The following is a 19,727-nucleotide window of genomic DNA, read 5'->3' on the forward strand; positions in this document are numbered from 1 at the left end:
TTGCACTGTTTGGCTTTACCTTCCAGCACCAAGCCAGACCGCAAGCAGTAAGACGCGTCACCGAGAGAGAGAGAGAGAGAGAGAGAGAGAGAGAGAGAGAGCGAGAGAGAGGGAGCCTTTTCTCAGCAGACTTTGCAGCTTGCCCTAGCAGCGTCTGATTCGGGATCAGTGGAAACTTTGGGCCCTTCTCCCTCACCATTATTCCTCTTTTTTTTTCTCCCCGCAGCTTTGCACAGCCCTTTCACAAGCCATTGGCCACGGCACACCGGCCCCGATCCAAGCCCACAGGCAAACCCACACGCCAAAGGCACCGTCAGGCTCCGGCCAGCCCACACCCACGCGGAATCGGTCCATCCTCGGAGGCCAATCGGCGCCCCTCACGCCGAAGCGTCAGCCAATCCCAGCGAATACACGTTGCTCCGCCAACACTTCACGGAGGTTCTCCTCCCCGCCCCACCTTCCCCGAGGGTCCTCGAGGGGCGGGGCTGAGGGCGGGGCTGCGGGAGGGGCCCGTCTGGACCCGAGCAGCCTGCCGCCCTATGATTGGCTGCGGCCGCGAGGTGCTCCGCGCCCATTGGCTGCTGCCGGCCGGCCTTGGGCGGGCTGGAGCAGAACTTGCTGAAACGCGCGGGGTTGCAGAAGGTTTTCCTGGACTCCGCGACCTCCTGGCATCCCCCGCCGCCGCCTAGGAACGGGGGCGGTCGGCCGAAGGACGGGGACGGACGTTTCCCGGAGCCGCTCCCCGCAGAGCGGGAGAGATGGCTGACCCTGGGAGCGGGTGGTCGCCGAGCGCCAGGTGAGACCCGAGCGGTTCGGGAGCCCCGTAGGCCTCAGTTTCCTCCGCTGTTAAAGGGCGGCGGTGTCGGCGGGGCGGGTCCTGAGGGCGTGCCCCGCGGAGACCCTGCCAGGGCCGTCCCCTCTCGCCACGCTTCCGCGGGGACGGGGTCCGCAGACACCTCCTCGGTGCTCAGCGGTTTGCAAGTTCGCGGTTTAACTCAGGAAAGTTACCGCTGTGAGTTCCGTCTTTCCTGCCCAGGGAAAGCTGGGGTCTTGGGATTCCGGAGCCGGGGAAGCAGTTGAGTACATTGTGGAGGTCAGGTTTTCATGTCAGGTCTGTTGAGGGTCCGTGGATCAGTTTCCAGCTTTTGTTTTCCAAGATTGACCTCTAAACTCAGATCAAAGGGCTTGGCTTGGAGTTTTTGTTCCCTCCCTCATTTGTCTTTGGGATCTTGAGCAAATAATTTAACTTTTCCATTGCAGTATTCCCTTTCTGTAACGTGGTGATCCCGACTGGATGGACTCAGGCTGTCATGAAAATCAAATGAAACAACACAGTGCAAAACTACCAAAAAGACGAACTGCATAGTAGGACATCACTACTTTAGGAAAACCAGTTAAGAGCATTAAATACTCATACACTGAATTAGACTCAAAATTAAGGCCGTGGGGTCATTAGAACGTAAATATTGTGTTAAACATCGTAAAGAGCGTTAACATTGCCAGGCCGTGTGCCAGGCATTTGAAAGGGGGTCATTATCCACGCCACGGAAGTAGGCTTTTCGTGCTCTGTACTGAGCAAGGGCCAGTCTCAAAAATGGAAAGTTTCTATACTTGACTCCAGTTAGAAAACTTAAGTTTCTGGTTCAAGATAGATTGGAAATTGAGCATTTGTTAATATTTTTATGTTAGAATGTGTAATTCCGTAAGTCCTTAGTTTACTGTCTTGTTGAAGAAAGTTTATGCCTCCTTAGGTTGTCGCGCCTCACATAACACCTGTGTTGATTAGATAATGGAAGGTTCAAAGTCCCGATAGCAGAGAATCTTTAATAACGGTGTTAGAGCAGAAGAGAACAAAGAGTTTCTGGGGATACTTGAAGTATTTCTCTTTTCCCGTTTTGTGTGTTAGATGCATGTGTGTGAGTGGAAGTGCACGCATGCCACAGTTCATGTGGTACAACGTGGGGGAGTCACTTTTGGGGATCAAACTTAGGCACTTTTAATCACTTGAGCCATTTTGCGGGTCCTAAAATGCGTTTAAAAGAGAACCTATTTCCATTTCATTGTAAGTGAGAGTAGCCGGACTTGTGTTAATGACGACTTTGTGGCTAACACACAGCATCAAGAAAATCTTCCCAGGCCTCAGTAGTTTCCACTCGAGAAAATACGGAGAGAAAACAAACACAAAGGTTAGCTTCCGAAAAGGTATAAATCGGACAATAATTCCTGGTCAGAGGACTGCCAGGATTATATGACTTTTTGTATGGAGTTGTTAAGAGTTTGTTTAGGTGGTGCCTGTTATCTTTGTTATGGTGGGAGGAATTCTTGATAAAAGTCCAGAGAGGAAAGGATTGAGTTAGGAGGAGGAAATTCAGAGTGGTATTTAAAACCATGTCCATGGCTGAAGATTGCAGGAAGGCAATCTGTGTGCCTTGCTTCAATTAGTCCAAACACTTGCTCTTCTCAGGAGAGAGCTGAAACCTTGCTGACTCCGGTACTATCTTTTGAGAGATGCTTAACACATACTTTGCAACTTAGACACTTACCTTTGTTTATCCTGGGCTTCCACGCAGGAATCCACCGCTGAGCGAAGTACTTCAAGGATGAAAAGAGAACTTTTGATGTTATATTTACTTCAGTCTCTGCTTGCTTCCTTGAACTTCAGGATCCTTAAATTAGAATGTTAGCTTTGTAATTGCTGTGGAGATTCATTTAAATGACGGACTAAGTCAGGTTTGAGAGCAAAACCTGGATCCTATCTGTTTCCATCCTTTAGAACTGGATGCTGACAAACTGTGGTAGACTCCTTGAGAAGATGCTTTCTTATGGTAAACGGGGATTTTGTTGTTGTTGTTCAGAAGCTCAAAAATGATTGGTGTAAATGGCAATACATATTCGTTGCTTTCCACAGCATCCTAGTCAGGAAGAGCACAACCCTGACCAGCTGTATTTTATGCCCCCGAAGGTTCTACAGCTAAGTTGTGGAATATGAATGAATGCTTACTGTGTGGACTGTAAGAAAGCACGGGAGGGAGAGCTAACCAAGTTTTTAGGGCAGTCCACCAAAGAAGAAAAGAAACTAGGCTGTGAAGCTCAGCTACAGTAAGCGGTGTCAGAAGGCTTGAAAATTGTGATGGGGAGCAGATGTGAATGATTACCGAGAGATGTCTCAGAGTTCCAGATTCTCACCTTTTTAGGTAGCTGGTCTTGCTTACGTTTTTGTACTGGCTTTGTACAAGCTGATGTTTGGTTATGATAATAGTGGCTTTCCATTTGATATGATTTCTATAAAATAATTTTGAAAAAAATAAGTGTTTTTCTGCTACCCATCGGAAGTTACTAGGAGACCTTTGGGTTTATGGCCTGTGGCTTACTCATGAAATTTATCCCACTACTGGATAAATTTCTTTTATAAGCTCTCCAAGACTTTGCGCTTGTTTCTAGCACAGTCTTGAGTGAAGTCATTGTTCTGGCTATCAAGTTGGCAGGCTCTTGAGTGGCAGCATGTAGTCTTGACTGGTAGACTTTTGGAATGAGCTCATCTACTTTCTATGGATAGATGGGATCTATATTGATAAATTTTACATCACTTTTATGGATCTCAAGTTTTAGGTTATTGAGTGTTTCACCTATACTTTCCCATCTTTCTACTTAATTTTAGTAGTTGAGGAGTTTACATTGTGATATTTAAATATTGATTTACTTCTGTAACCTTTTGTTTTAGCTAAATACTTCTTAGCTCTGGTTGGAAGACAGAAGTATTAATGAAGCTTTTCCAATTTTGTTTTTAGTGATTTAGCTTTTTTCTGTTAACCTTTTACAGGACTAGAATGAGTAGGGGTAATGTAGTAATTGTGCTAAGAAATTGGTATCAGCATCAAAAGATGATAAAAGAATGCCAATTCTTGTGTGGAACAAAACATTTTCACAATGATATTAAAAGCTTACTATGTGCTTTTACATAGTGTTCTAGGTGGGTTGATATTAAAAACCTGGTTGTTTATTTTTTTTTAACACTGTTTGCCACATAGTGTTAGAGGTGAATATTAGTAATACATATGACAAAAACCCTTGCTCCATTGGTTAAGCCATGTGGTTAAAGAGTAGAATTATATATCAATAAGTAAATCAGCTTCTGACGCTGCTAAGCACAGTGAGGAATGAAAGAATGGTGTAACAGTCACTTGGAGAAATCTGTGGTAAGGGCAGGAGTTCTAACTGCAGTTGGCATTGGACGCTGTTAGTTCACATTAAGATTTAGAATCCAGTAGTCCAGGCAGAGAAATCCCAAGTCCAAAGATCAAAAGTCTTGACAAGCTTAGATTGCATAAACCCTAGGAAACAGAACACTAGGCAGTGGGGATTGGTGGTGTGAATGGAACACTCTAGTAATCATTAAGAGTGATTCCTAGTCTTTTGGCTTGAGAATCAGGGTCCAGCTGTCATTTTAGTAATACATTGCTAAGAAAATGCTGGGCAAGTAGAAATGCTTCTTCAGATCACAGTTCTAAGTTGGCTTCTGGAACTGTTCCAGACTTTGGAACTGCCTGGGGAACGGAGATTCAGAGGAACACTTGAGTATTAACAGCCTATAGATAAGAGGGCTTTCTTCCGTCTGTCTTTTTTATGATTTTATTTGAGTGAGTCTAATAACAAAAAGCCTGATTATTATTCCTGGCTATGAGTTACTCATCCTAAACTTTCAGGAAAAACCTCTGCCCAGCTCCTGTTCTCAAAGTTTCTGATTAGTTCACTAGTAATGGGGTCCAGGAGCAGCTGTCTTTTATAGCTCCCCCAGGAGAAATTATTCTGAAAGATTTGACCTACTCCAGTATTTGCTGATGCTAATCTTGGTTTGTGTAACAGGAAGATCAAAATGGAAGGCCTGTCTGATGTTCCCTCTTTTTCAACTAAACTTCAAAACACTCTGATCCAGTATCACAGCATTGAAGAAGATCAGTGGAGAGTTGCCAAGAAAGTGGTAAATGCATAACTACTGTTTCGGTGTTTAGTGTATGGCCAATGAACTGTCTAATGACTTTTAAAATATTAGGAAAAATATGGATGAGAAATAATGTGTTGAGTGGATGTAGCATCGTTAATTCTGCAAATGGGATGGTGGGTCATCTTAGCCAAGGAAGGAACCAGTTAGCTCTTTACTTGTTAGACTTGATAGTGGGTTCATGGCAACGAGAGCAATGTACAGTTTTCCAAGTCAATGAAGAAAGTAGATCATTTTTAGTTTGAGGAAGGATGGTCATTGAGAGTTTGTCCTCACATCAGGGTATGAGGAGCTTGTGAGTGGACAGTTAGTACTCCTCTTTGCCCTGGGTGAGTGTGAGGGCCAAGCTTCGAAGCAAGACTCTTCTCTTATATTTTTGGTTGTGAGCCTAGCCTTTAACGGCTGAGCCATCTCTCCAGCCCAAGACTCTTCTCTAGTTCTCCAGTTAGTTTTATATTTATAGTCAGTTGGGAAATGATTGGGAAAAAAAATTCCCAATCAAGATAACATAGTCACAATAAATGTGAGTTATTTAATTTTAAAAAGGTGTGAACAATTTTAGAATGACATATTTAATGTTCCTAATGTCACAGACTGAATGTATCAGTAATAGTAAATAGCTAAGATTGGAATGAAGCAAATAAATAATAGCCACTAGTATGGTATTGCCTTTGAATTTTAAAGTCTTTGAATCACTAAGAAGCTACTGAAAAATAAAGTATATAATGTAAGTACAGTATGATACAGAATAAATTCACATACACAAATTTTTGTGTCACAAGTAACTACTATCTGAAAAATTGCTTACGTTGGTTTTTAATGCAAAGTTAGATGCTCTAAACTTACAGAATTACTTTTGTGTATGGGGTTGTACCTATGTGATTATCACATTGTGTGTATAATGTTTTTATTTTTCTAGAAAGATGTAACAGTTTGGAAAAAACCCTCAGAAGAATTTAATGGGTACCTGTAAGTAAATACTCAGTTTTGTAACTCATACTTTATATTACGTGATCACTGTAAAATTTAGCTTTCTTTTTTTTTATGGTTTTAATCTTTCTGAATTTGTATGAATTCAGAGCCTTAAAAATGGCCAAATACACACATTTATGGACACCTGATTTTTGACAAAGATGCCAAAACCATACAATGGAAAAAAGATAGCATCTTCAACAAATGATGCTGGTCTAACTGGATGTCTGCATGTAGAAAAATGCAAATAGATTCATACTTATCACCCTGCACAAAACTAAAGTGCAAGTGGATCAAAGACCTCAACATAAAACCAGACCCACTAAATCTATTAAAAGAAAAAGTAGGGAAGAGCCTAGAATTCATTGGCACAGGAGACAACTTCCTGAACAGAACACCAATGGCACAGGCTCAAAGAGCAACAATCAATCAATGGGACCTCATGAAACTGAAAAGCTTCTGTAAAGCAAAGGACACTGTCCTCAGAACAAAACAACAGCCTACAGATTGGGAAAGCATCTTCACAAACCCTATAGCTGACAGAGGGCTAATATCCAGAATATATAAAGAATTCAAGAAATTAAACAACAATAAATCAAGTAATCCAATTAAAATGGGGTACAGAACTAAACAGAGAATTCTCAATAGAGGAATATAGAATGGTAGAGAAACACTTAAAGAAATGCTCAACATCCTTACTCATCAGGGAAATGTGAATCAAAACTACCCTGAGATTTTACCTTACGCCCATCAGAATGGCTAAGATCAAAAGCTCAAGCGACAACACATGCTGGAGAGGATATGGAAAAAGGTGAACTCTCCTCCATTGCTGCTGGGAATGTAAACTTGTACAACCACATTGGAAATCAATCTGGCACATTCTTAGACAATTAGGAATAGTGCTACCTCAAGATCCAGCTATACCACTCCTACGCATATATCCAAACTATGCTCAAGTACACAACAAAGACATTTGCTCAACCATGTTTGTAGCAGCTTTATTCGTAATAGCCAGAATCTGGAAACAACCCAGATGTCCCTCAGTGGAGGAATGGATACAGAAATTGTGGTACATTTACATAATGGAATACTACTCAGCAATTAAAAACAAGGAAATCATGAAATTTGCAGGCAAATGGTGGGAACTAGGAAAGATCATCCTGATGAGGAGTCCCAGAAGCAGAAAGACACCATTGGTATATACTCACTTATGAGTGGATATTGGACATATAATGTAGAATAAGTGTATGAACATCTATAGTCCTAAAGAAGCTAAGCAAGAAGGAGGACCCTGGGTAAGATGCTCAGTCCTCATTCAGAAAGGCAAACAGGATAGACATCAGAAGAGTGTGAAAACAAGGAACAAGACAGGAGCCTACCATAGAAGGCCTCAGAAAGACTACCCAGCAGGGCATTAAAGCAGATGCTGAGACTCATAGCCAAACTTTGGACAGAGTGCAGGGAATCTTATGAAAGAAGGGGGAGATAGTAAGATCGGGGGCGGGGAGGGGAACTGGAATTCCACAAGGAGAGCAACAGAACCAAAATATTTAGGCCCAGGAATCTTTTCTGAGACTGATACTCCAACCAAGAACCATGCAAGGAGATAACCTAGAACCCCTGCAGAGATGTAGCCCATGGCAGCTCAGTGTCCAAGTGGGTTCCCTAGACAGAGCAGGGACTGTCTCTGATATGAACTCAGTGGCTGGCTCTTTGATCACCTCCCCTTGAATGGGGGGGGGGGCAGCCTTGCCAGGCCACAGAGGAAGACAATGCAGCCAGTCCTGATGAGACCTGATAAGCTAGGGTCAGATGGAAGGGGAGGAGGACCTTCTCTATCAGTGGCCTGGGGAAGGGGCTACAGCCGGGATACAACGTGAGTAAATTGTAATAAATAAATTAAAAAAATGGCCAAATACTTTGTGTATTGAGTTAGATATAAATAATAAAAATAGGAACATAGAACTTGAATTTCTTAATATGGTATACATGACCCTTCTAGTAGTTTACATTGCTAAGTGTTGTAGTACTTTTAAAAAATGACTTTTTGAGACTGTGGCCTTGAATTCACTATTGTACTGAGCCTTCATGCTCATGTGGCATTTCCTGGTTCAGTTTCTCGTGTGCATGAATTCCTATGGTCAGGTAGCATTCTGTTAAAACATTCACCTTAAAGATCCCCTTAATAAGATAACATTTGATATTTCATCATGGCATTATTCTGAATATTAAAAACTAGATAACTTGGTACTAAATTATGAAGACGTCTGTACTTGGTAAAGTGTTGGTAGCCTTTAAAATTGTATCTTTAAAGATTACTTAATAATAAAAGAAAATGCTCATTCTATTATACAAAATAGAATTGAAAACTCAGCACAACTGTAGGCTTATTTTAAATACATATTTTTATTAAAATATTTTAACCTAAAACAAAATTCATCTCTAAATAGTATTTCCATGAATAACTTTTGTTCTCCCTTATTGGTCTTATGGTTGAACTTGTATTATGCCTCTCATCAAGAAGAGCATGCTGACTTTCTTTTTTAAGTCATGGACAGTTGCCATATGCAATTAAGTAGAATGTTCAAATCCTTAGGACTCAGCCCTTTTGCTGGCCCCATTTAGTATATGCAAAATGTTCTGAAGTCCTATAGCAAAGATCAGTTTCTGGAAAGATGAGTTGTACACTATTTTTGACATGGACAGGGAGATTGGAGTTGGATCAAGCATTATAAGCAATCTGGGAATTAATCCTTTAACTCAGTGGCTTCCAGGGACTGGAAAACATAGGAAGCTGTGCTCAGAGATCTGAAAAGGTTTTAGGGAGTGGCTGAATTGTTTCAGCTGAGACAGGAGAATAGATGTTCTTGTTTTGTTTTAAGAAACGAAGGGCTAATTCACATTCCAGGCAAAAGAATTGTCTCTGCTACTTAAGCATGGATGAGAAGTCTATTAGGGATGAAGTTGTACTGTTCAGCTAGGGCGTCAGGCTTGGGGTGAGGAACATGCTTCTGAATGGCGCTTCAGTCCTACACAAAGGATGGTCTTATGGCTTGACCGCCGCCCGTCTTGCATCCTTCCTTGCCCGGTCCTCATCGGATCTTGAATTACTGGAATAATATTGAGAAATATGGGAGTGATAAATGAGAATTTAAGAAGGAGCTTTACTGGGTGTGCAAGTAGCTTGTTGTAGTTCCTCTAGGTTGCATGCAAATGTGTAAAGTATGCAGCTTTCCAGGGAGAGACCTGTTGACGTTCTCCAGTTCATGTCCAAAGACCTTTTAAGTTAACTACATGACAGTCTGTCGGGTGAATGAAATGGTATCTTGTTAGTGTGTATTTGATTGCAGTGAAGCTGAGTATTTGTTGATGTTTTGGATTATCTTAACATGTGCTTTGCCCATCTTCTTTTGGGTTATCATTTTCATTGATTTTTAAAGGAATTCTTCATCTATAACCTCTATAATAACCATATGCCTGTTTATATGTATTATACATATCTTTTCCAGACCTGTGTCTGAAATTTCTTCAAAGCCAGTGTAGTCATGTATGGGTGTTATGGGTGTAGTTTTTGATGTTACAAGGAGACACTTTCACAGCAAACTCCTGGATCCTCCCTGGCTCTTACAATCTTTCCTCCTCTTCCATAATGTTCCTTGAGCCTTGCACAAGTTGTTTTGTAGATGTGTTCCTAAACATGAGAGGGACAAGGGTAACTACATGCCAAAGTGAATGGGAAACCCAGGAGGCCTTAACCCTCTACAGAGAACTCCAGGCAACTAAAGGGTGCTGACAGCGGGAGAAATCATCTTCCCGGAGACAGCCTATCAGTTGTTACAGAGCACCAAAGGGTCAGCCCTGAAAAACAAACATACAAGTAACATACAGGCTGAGCAGGTTTATGTTATGCATGTGTATATACATACATGTGTGTAACAACAATTAAGCAATTTGAAAGAGAAAGGTTTATAGGGGAGGGTGTGGAGGGAGGAAAGGGAAAGGATAAAAATACACATGGACTGATGTTTGAGAACAACCAAGGAGAGTGTAGTATGAACTGGAAGTTTGGAATGCCCTGCAGACTGTTTGGGCTATCTTATAATTTGGTTGAGGAAAAAGGACATATTTTGACAAGATCATTGGTAGAACTTTTATTGGACAAGCTGTTAAGATTTTTTTTCTTAATAAAAACTGTTGATTTTTACTACTATTTTCAGTATTAGCTTTGCACTAATAATGTTCATTTGGCTATTTTTTGTTTCTTTTTTGTTTGTCTGTTTTACAGATACAAAGCTCAAGGTGTTATGGATGATACTGTCAATAATGTAATAGACCATATACGCCCGGGACCCTGGCGCTTAGATTGGGACCGGTTAATGACTTCACTGGATATTTTAGAGCACTTTGAAGAGGTATCTGTTTAGTGACGTAACTACAGAGGAGGGGGGGAGGGGGCTAGAGACAGAGACACCACTTGTGTGAGTATTAGCATCTGCATATGCTTATATTTGTTACATTAATTGAGAATAGTAGTCATAGGAAAGATACCACTGGAGAACTTTCTTCTGCTTTTTAAAAGTTTTGAGTTTCCTCATCTTATATATTTATTTGTTTATCTGATAATTTTTTGGTTTTTTGACACAGGGTCTTACTATCTAGCCCTCACTGGCCTAAAACTTGCTATGTAGACCAGGCTAGCCTCAAACTCAGAGATACACACTACCTCCTGAGTGCTGAGATTAAAGTTGAGTTCCTAATTTTAATGATTGTTAGTACTGAGGTTTTGTTCCTACTGTATCTCTACCTTTGTTGATTATCAAAATCCTCATATCTTTAATTGTAAAATTTAAGGATCAAAAATTGCAAAGACAGGAAAACACTACTCCTGTATTTGGACTTCTAGTTTAAATGTGTTTTTTTCAATTATATTGAATTAAAGTCAAAGACCATAGATCAAAATGTTGCATTAAGCACTAGACAACTTTTTAGCTTGTCCCTGTTCATTCTGTATGTGTAGTAGTCCCATGTTGGCTGCTTTAATTGACTTAGCCACCTTTAAATGGAGATCTAGATTCTGAATACGTCTGTGTATTTTTGCATGTCCTTGTCGTGTTCATATAATATCACTGACATTTAGGAGCCGCTGCAGGCATTGCTGTTTTGATAACGGAACGTTCTGAGTCAGTCCTTACTTTGCTCTTGATGACTCTGTTGCTAATGGCGACACCCGTCTTACCTTTTGTCTTTCTGTAGAGTTGTTGTGTGATGCGCTACACCACTGCTGGCCAGCTCTTGAATATTATTTCCCCAAGGGAGTTTGTTGACTTCTCCTATACTGTGGACTATGAAGAAGGACTTTTATCCTGTGGTAATAATCTAAGACTCTCGTTCTTTCTTTAAGTATTCTTCAGGTACTGGGTCTTTCTGTATAAGACATATTTTTAACCCTCAATTATTGATAACTGTTTTTTTTTTAATGTTAAACTGTAAGAAGTAAATAGTAGAATAAGAATCTTGGAATCTTGAGTGTTTCTGTGGAAATTTTTGATTTGTTTTTTGAGAAAAACTAATTGAGAATATATGTTGTTTCATGCTACTATCATGAAGAATTTTCCACTTGTATTAATTTGATAATTTCACACATGTACACAAATGCGTACTGACTACATTTTCCTTCCCCTTGTTATTACCTTTTCCTACTCTGGATTTTTCCCTGTATGCCATTTTCTTACATCCAAATTTCTTTTTTTTTCCATGTTCTTTCTTAAAAGATGTATTTATTTTTTTATTAATTACAGTTTATTCACTTTGTATTCCAACTGTAGCCCCCTCCCAATCCACCTTCGCTCCCTCTTCTTCCATGCCCCTCCCCCAGTCATATTTCTTTATTTTTTTTTCTGACTATTGAACTTAATAACCAGGGTCATTTGTGTGACCTAAGAATAACCAGGGTCATTTGTGTGGCCTAAGTTTAGAACTATCTCTTGGAGCCTAGTGGGCTTGGCAGTGGGCACTCAACTGAAAATTACTCCTCCCCTCCCAGAGTGCATCAGTGTTCAACAGTAAGGGTTAGGGTCCCATGAGACTCTCATCCTTCAGTTGTTGATAGGACCAGTCTCATGTGGGCCATGCAAAGGTTCAAGACTGCAGTAATTGTATTGAGCTTAGAGGACAGCATTCTGCTCCCCTTGGCCCTCTCTTCTGCCTCTAACATGCCCCTCCCTCTTAGGCCCTGGAATGTTCCCTGGGCCTTGTAGGTCTAATTGTCTTGTTTAAGGACAAGCCCTCAACCATCTCTGATAAGTTTTTATTCCCAGTTATATAACATCCTCTACTTCGTACCTACCAGAAGTGGATAACGTGACCGCTCCTGATAAAGGGATCTAGTAATTGATATTTCGTGTTAGGCCTCTCAAAACTCCTCAAAATTTCTTGGTAAATGTGTATATTCACACTCACACCTATAGTAGACTTGATATTTTAAAGAACAGTTGCCTTCTCTGAATTAAAAATACTGCCCCTGGAAGCCTCCTGTGTTTAAACTGCGTAAGTTAGCACTTTGTCAGGTCATGTGTCATGTGCACATGTGTCATGTTGCAGTGGACACCTGCTCGTTTATCTCATTGCCGAGTCCTAACGTTGGGGACGGCTGTTGCCTGCGGGGAGTACTTACGGGACCATGCATCTTGTTCTTGTCACTCTGAGACCTGGATGCTACAGCTAAGATTTACAGTTTCCAAGGAGCTACCAAGATGACATTATGTCATCTATTCTGAAGGGATTAGAATTTTTCCTATTACGTATCTACCCACCCTGTGCCAGGCTTCTTTTCGGTAATTATCTTTCCCATCCTGCTGTGCTCAGAACTCTTGGGGATTAGTTCTCATTAGTATGGCTAAGATGGAAACTATTCAAACAAGAAATCTAATGATATTTTTTGAATGAGAATTTTAGACAAGTACTGGTTCTTGTTATTAATGATATTATATGGAAACTGTCTTGTAGGGAGAAGTGTTGACTGGAGTGAAACAAGACCGGAATTTGTTCGCGGCTATAACCATCCCTGTGGCTGGTTTTGTGTCCCACTGAGAGACAATCCCAACCAGAGTCTCTTGACAGGCTATATTCAGACAGATCTCCGCGGCATGATCCCGCAGTCTGCAGTCGACACGGCAATGGCAGGCACTTTAACCAACTTCTATGGTGATTTGCGAAAAGCTCTACGAAAGGCATGATGCGTTCAGCTCGTAGTGCCGAGGTTTGCTGCAGCTGCATGACCTGGGAAAGCCGTCCGTCCCTGTCTGCTGCACAAGCCTGCAGAAACACTGGAGGTATTGTGGGCCCCATGGCACACTCACTTTACAGTAAACGTACATAGCTAGGTAAATAGGCCATTTCAAATTTCTTCAGCTTTTATTTGCACCTTGTTTGGAGGTAGAAGTGTGTCTGAGGATGCAAAGGAAGGGATACCAAGATGTAGCTTCTGGTCCTTAGTGTAATCTATTCACGCAAGTGAAAGAGTGCCTCAGGATGAAGTTTTTGGCTGCTTGGAAATTATAGAGTGTGCAAGCTCAATGCTACTCATGGTATTTTGGAACTTTTTGAACATCTTGTAAAATTTTAATGGTTCTTAATGTAAATGTGTATGTTACTCTTGGTATGTTCTGTGAGTTTGCCACTACTTTGGACAAAGGAAAAAATTCTCCTTAGTCTGTAAATATAGAGTCCATTGTGTGTTGACTTGTACTGTTTTAAGTATTAGAAAGACCACACATGATGAGATTTACCATTCTTGTAACTGTAGGCACAATTCAATACAGTTTAATTTTGATACCTAGGTAACATTTTCCTGCAAAGTCTGTAAAAACATACTTGTGTCTTTATGTGTATTTATTCTGGGAGTGACTGAAAACAGGCAGGCATGCCCTGGTGGCATCTCACTGAGCACTAGCTGGCATTAGAGGAACCAGCTAGTGGGCTCCCTCCTCTCCAGCAGAAGGTCACTGCTGAAAAGTCAGACTCAGTGACTGTTCCGCACATGCTTCGGTTTTTAGCTCAACCTGAAGCTACAAATTGCATGCTAAAACCATTCACAGTTTTTATGTAGCTTCTACCTGGAACTATAACAGAAGCGTTCGATTCTGCCAGATGCCTCGATGTCCTGGTGTGACTAGACTAAACCATAATGGGACTATTTTAAGTGAACATTCCTTTATGACCATGCCATTCCAAATCATCCTTTGACTTTTGAATATCCACCTAGTTTACTTGTAGAATAGAAATGTGAGGTGACTCCGTGTCCGCACAAATCTTTATGTCTGTGCGAGCACTCGGCATGAAAGCCATTGCAGTGTTGTGTCGGGTCCTCGTGTGTTACTGTCGCGGCTCTCCACTGCGGACCTTATATCTTCCCCATTTTCTTGTTCTGTGTTGTTGGTTGGCAGGTGGGTGGGTTTGCGTTTTGGTTTGGGCTAGTGTGAAGTAAAGTGAGCTCTGGAAATAACTGCAGGCAGGCAAGCCACTAAAAGGCCTACAAAGTATATGAGAGCTCAGCTGCATGAAGGAATGGTTCAAATGCATGAAGGTTTGGCTTTCATTTTCATGTTTGTTCCTCTAAAGTGTGAAGTCAGCTCTTTACATTTATTTTGACAGTCAAAAAAGTAAAATTGTTTTTTTCTCTTTTTAATTTTTTTTTCTTGCAACTGGTAATGAAGATATGTATGGAACAAAAGGTGGTGGCGTCAGCCTTCCTGGTGAATAATTTCAGTTTTTAGACTGGAATAACTGTGTTCTCAGTTTTTAATTGCTAAGGGTTTTTTGTTTGTTTGGTTTGTGTTTTGTTAGTCAAAGCTTTTCTGTGTAGCCTTGGCTGTATAGACTAGGCTGGCCTTGAAGTCACAGGGATCTACCTGCCTCTGCCTCCCTGAGAGCTGGGATTTAAAGGTGTGTGCCACCCCATCTGGCTTTAATCCCTAAGCTTTTAATACCTAGTCTGAATTTATTGTAACTTTTGAACTGCTAAATATCATCACTACTTTTCCCTCCTTCAACAGGGAAAGAAAATGCAGTCAATAGTCCAGTGAAGATTGTTAAGTGTTAACTCTTAACTATGTCTTCTGTAACTTTATCTGTTTTTATTGCTGTAGAGCAGAAGGCCTCAGATGTCTCATTATTCTGTTCATGAGGATAAAGTAACAACAGCTTGGGTAAAGACTTTGTGACAAGACTGGGCACATTAGTGTCAGGGCTGTCATTTGCCTGAGCCAGAGGCCTCTAACCACCACAGCTACCTGGGATCATCTAGCTAGTGTTCCTTCCATCTTCATCAGCTGAGACCTCGAGTGAGTGGCAGGTAATTCACTGCTGAGCATAGACCCACAGCAAGTAAAACAAGCCTGATAGAAATGTTTTCAAGGTAGGTTCAGAAATTATACATGAATTGCCTGAAACTAATGTTGGCTTTGTATGAAGTGGCTTTATCAAGGTAGAGTTCACATAATATACAGTGTATTGGAGGTGAATGTCCAGGTTAGTATTCTTAAAAAACATGTTTGAAGAGATGTGCAGCCATCAGCACAGTCCGGTTTTAGAACATTTCTGTCACCCAAAAAGATCTCCTTTTATACTGTGTATACTCATCTAACCAGAGTTTATCCCACTTGGCAGTATCAGGAAGAAGATGAGAAAGATGACATTAAACTTGTTAGGTTTTGTTTCTGAGAGTAGAGGTCTGTGTGTATGTGAAAATTTAAACTCAGGAACATTTGTATGTCTTAAGTGTGTTTATGTCAAGTATTTAATATGAAAATGATGTGAACGTGGGGATGATCCCAGCATATAGTTGAATCTGCTGCTTCTGTAGCAATGCTATCACAGAAAAATAATAAAAGCCATATATGTAACTTAAAATATCCTAGCAAATGCTGGGGAGATGTCAGCAGTAAAAGAACATTTGCTGCCCTCATGGAAGACCTGATTCTATTCCCAGCACTCACGGGGAGGTTTACAGCTGTTCTTAACTCCAGTTCTGGAGGATCTGATTTCCCCTGGCCTCTGCAGGCTTGAGGCATGCACGCAGTGCACATACATACATGCCGAGAACACATTTACACACAGAAAGGAAAGAAGCACACAGCTGGAATTCATTTTATCAGTGTTTTCTTTGACTCACTATATCCAAAGTAATATGCAATATGCAACCAATGTAAAAAGTTACTGAGTTACCTTATGGTGTCTATTAATTCTTTGAAATAGGATGTGTGTTTTACTGCTGTAGACTAGCCATACTTCTCATCAGCCACATGAGCCCTGCAGCTATGGTAATGTATAACACAAGTCTATAGTGTGTGTTTCATGTGTCTCGCTATAAGCTGAAGCAGAAAATTCACGAATTGCTTTCTTACACAGTTTTTTTTTTTAATAGCTGAGCACTTTAGTGCTTGCTGAATAAGACATAAGTACTTTAGAAATATAAATAAATAAATTACTGATTCCTGGTAAATTAAAATGTATTGCTTCAGAATTATTTTCTTTAAAAGTAATTTTTGATAGGACAGTGAAGGACAGGAAAAAATATAACCTACCACATCACTGTGTAGTTGAGCATTTCCTATAGCTTATAGCTTGTTAAGGAAATGTGTATATTCTGGAAATACTTGCCATAGTGTTGTGTTCAGTACCTGAGGTTTTGAAGATGCAGAAAAAAACACTGCAGTCTTTGTCCCTCATTCTTTCTTGAGCTGAGAAATTCCCTTTGCTGCCAATGGCAGGTTTTCTTTTGTCTCTGTGTGTGTGTGTTTATGCAAGCATAGTAGCATCCTTACAGTCAGATGTTAAATTAAATGGTTATTGTAGTTTTCTGAGCACAACAGAGAAGCTAATGGAAATCTGAACTTGTCGAGGACTTCTTTAAAACTTACGCAGTTACTTGTCCGTCTTCTTCTGCCCTTTCTTCTTTTCTGTGCCAAGGCCTGGTGCATCCTGGGACTGAGCTACACTTGTAGCTCGTAGGAGAGCTCACTGGACTTGTACAAGTATGGGGTGGTGAGATCTGAGCATAGAAGAAACCTGAGCTTCAATCTAGAGCTGAGGACTGGAATTACAGTCTCCTCATCACTCTTTTTCCAGGGATTTTACACATACTGCTATGTATTAAAATTCATCTCTTATATTCCCACAAATGGTATATTGAGATATTTTTTAGGAAGTTTATTATTTTATGAATCTGTATATGGAATTAGAATAAAAAACTATTGCTATAAATAAAATGTATTTTTTAAATTTCAGTGGAGTATGTCTGAATAAAGATTTTTAGATTGTTACTGGTCATTGATCTTGTTTGCAAAAGTTACTTTAACCTGAATTACTAACCAAATGCTTATATATTTAAACTTAGAGAATGTTATTTAACTACTTGAACTGTTTAAAAAACAAAAATATAAATCTGGAAAATAAAGTTAATACAGGGTCATCTGCTGATGTCTCATATAATATTAGCAGCAATACTGCTAAAGCATTATTTTCAATTTGCAACCTTACCTTGCTACAGTAAGATACCTGAGGAAATTAACTGAAGAGTTTTGTTTTGGCAAACAGCTCTAGGGGGTTCCAGTCCAAAATTCAGGAGCCTTGCTTTGGACCTCTGCTAAGAGCAGCATACTACAATAGTAGCATGTACTGGGGAGACACAAATACACAAAAAAGACCTTACCTCCTGATCCAGAAAGCAAAGAGAGGGGAAAAAGACTAGAGTGTCGTGAGCCCCTCAGTGTGTTCCCTCGTGACCTGTACACCTCACATTAGACACTACTTCATAGAGCCACGGGGACCACGTTTTAAGTGCATGGACCTTTGTGGAGGCATTCGGCATCCAGATGATTGCCACTCATGTAGCTTGGGCAAATAGGTATCTGCCTGTACTATAGTAATTGCCAGGTTTTCAGGCACATATTCAAATAATTATGCTGAGCTGGTGGGGGGGGGTAGATACTTTAATCTGAAATTGGAAGTAGCTACTAGGACACCTAAAATCTAGGTTATAAAGAAGCAACAAGGGATGGTGCAGTGTATAACAGAAAATATGATTATGAAATGGCATGTACAGGGAGTTTCCTCACCTAAACAACTGGCTATGATACCTGTCCCCACTCTGATGGCTTTGGGAGGAGATTAGGTCATTTTCACAGTTCATCTAGTGTCTCCTGTCCTGTCATGCATAGACAGTAAGAAGGCAGCCTAGACCAGATTCCAGACCTTCAGGTACTTTCTCGGACTGGCCGTTTCTTCCAGAAATTCTAGAAGTAAGTTTGCTCATAATCTACCCAGTTGATGAGATTTTATTATTGTAACCGGAATGGACTTAGGTATCTGGATATAGGTAATCACTAATGTTTTTCAACTGAAGAATTTAAGAACCAATATTTCTGAGGTTGCCTTGAGCTTTCTCTTAAGAGAATACTAAGCAGCCCTGGAAATTGGTTGGACATGCTTTCAAGTTGAGAAGAAGGCAAAGACATGGCACTTTCTGTTTCTCCGTTTCTGACTGTCTGTTCCTGTTCTTCTCCACAATGAAAGATCTAAAGGTGCCTGGGAGCAAGAATAAGGATTTTCTGCTTCTTGGAGAGTGTTCCCATGGTGACTTTATAGATAACCAGCCTTAACATTGCTCACAGATTGAGCTTTGGGGAGTGTTTGTGAAGATTTTCTTGGTGCCATATGGGAAAATGATGGCCCCCTAACATAGTCATGAAAACATTGTCTTGCTAGATTAAGAAACATTGGAACCCCTCCTAGTGACAGATGCTATGTGGCTATCATTTCTTTAGGTCATGAGGTGAGGGACCTTTCTCTTGGGTTAGCCAATATTACATGGTATCTGCCAGTACTGCTCTGTTGGCATTATTGCCATATTCCTAGTGCTGAGTGAAATGCCCACGTTTTATTTTATTTTTATTTTATTATTTTATTTTTATTATTTTATTTTATTTTTATTTACAAAAGCCACGTAGGCTTTTGTAACCAGGAGATGACCCAAAATTGTTAAGAAGAATGCACTACAAATGCATCCCAGGAGAGCGAGCACATATCCATGTTCGTGTGTTATTAGCTATGTGGATGGATGGAGATCTGCACAGTTTAAAATAAAAATATGGAAGAAGCAGGTGTACCACGATAAGCGTTTTTGTTCATTAATGTTGTTTTTTTTCTGGAGCATTATAATCCTATATTATGTTTTGCTTCAGTATAGGGCTGATGACTTCATTAAGGGAAGTCTAGAGGTTGCAAAACCACTGAAGTAAAAATAGTATGTGAATTTCAAGTTGTCTTGATTGATTTACTGAGAGAGTTAATTTTCTCTAGTATTGCCCTCCATTCCCTCAGATGAGCCTCAACCTTAGGATATTGGTGTTTTCCCAACAAAGGCAAACTCTTGGACAGAATGGTGGTGAACATAAAAAATGTTAATGCAATGATTGATACAGAAGGTTTGTAAATCTATAAGTAAAACTCAACACTAGAGAAAAAAAAGACAATGGGTTTTGGAAAGTGTTATGGTAATTTTCTGCTTTCCTGTATTTTCTTTATAACGAAAAGTCAGTTTTCAAATAAATCGATGAATAATATCCAGTAGATATTAGGCACATTTTAGTGGTGAGGACTGGGCTAACAGTAGGCAGCAGTGTGCCTTCGCAGCCACCATGAGCCTCTATTAGTAGTTATTTTCTTAGCTGTGTTAACTTCCTTTAATGGGTTTATT

At 40.4% G+C, this 19,727-nt stretch overlaps 1 protein-coding gene across 3 annotated transcripts; it reads left to right on the top strand.

Annotated features, from left to right (window-relative positions):
* Positions 1-631: 631 nt before the first annotated feature.
* Stard4 (StAR related lipid transfer domain containing 4) lies at positions 632-17,256 on the top strand. 3 transcript variants are annotated; one of them, XM_055625327.1, is made up of 7 exons: positions 632-796; positions 1,261-1,393; positions 4,864-4,978; positions 5,919-5,968; positions 10,257-10,383; positions 11,225-11,339; positions 12,977-17,256. In XM_055625327.1, the coding sequence occupies exons 3-7, from the start codon at positions 4,874-4,876 to the stop codon at positions 13,204-13,206; spliced, it is 627 nt and encodes a 208-aa protein (XP_055481302.1). In that variant the 5' UTR covers positions 632-796; positions 1,261-1,393; positions 4,864-4,873; the 3' UTR covers positions 13,207-17,256. The 3 variants fall into 3 exon arrangements, with proteins under 3 accessions (XP_055481302.1, XP_055481301.1, XP_055481303.1); XM_055625326.1 differs by lacking the exon at positions 1,261-1,393; XM_055625328.1 differs by lacking the exons at positions 632-796; positions 1,261-1,393 and adding an exon at positions 894-1,012.
* Positions 17,257-19,727: the final 2,471 nt, after the last annotated feature.

Source organism: Psammomys obesus, unplaced genomic scaffold (assembly GCF_907164565.1).
Source record: "Psammomys obesus unplaced genomic scaffold, mPsaObe1.curated_primary_1811, whole genome shotgun sequence".
Classification (NCBI taxonomy): domain Eukaryota; kingdom Metazoa; phylum Chordata; class Mammalia; order Rodentia; family Muridae; genus Psammomys; species Psammomys obesus.

What these genes read in the sequence shown, in the direction of transcription:
- Stard4 (XM_055625326.1), top strand. Translation starts at nt 759, where the DNA reads ATGGCTGACCCTGGGAGCGGGTGGTCGCCGAGCGCCAG. An exon ending in GGAGAGTTGCCAAGAAAGTG is followed by an intron (nt 4,979 to 5,918) that starts GTAAATGCATAA and finishes TTATTTTTCTAG; the next exon opens with AAAGATGTAACAGTTTGGAA. An exon ending in TTTTAGAGCACTTTGAAGAG is followed by an intron (nt 10,384 to 11,224) that starts GTATCTGTTTAG and finishes GTCTTTCTGTAG; the next exon opens with AGTTGTTGTGTGATGCGCTA.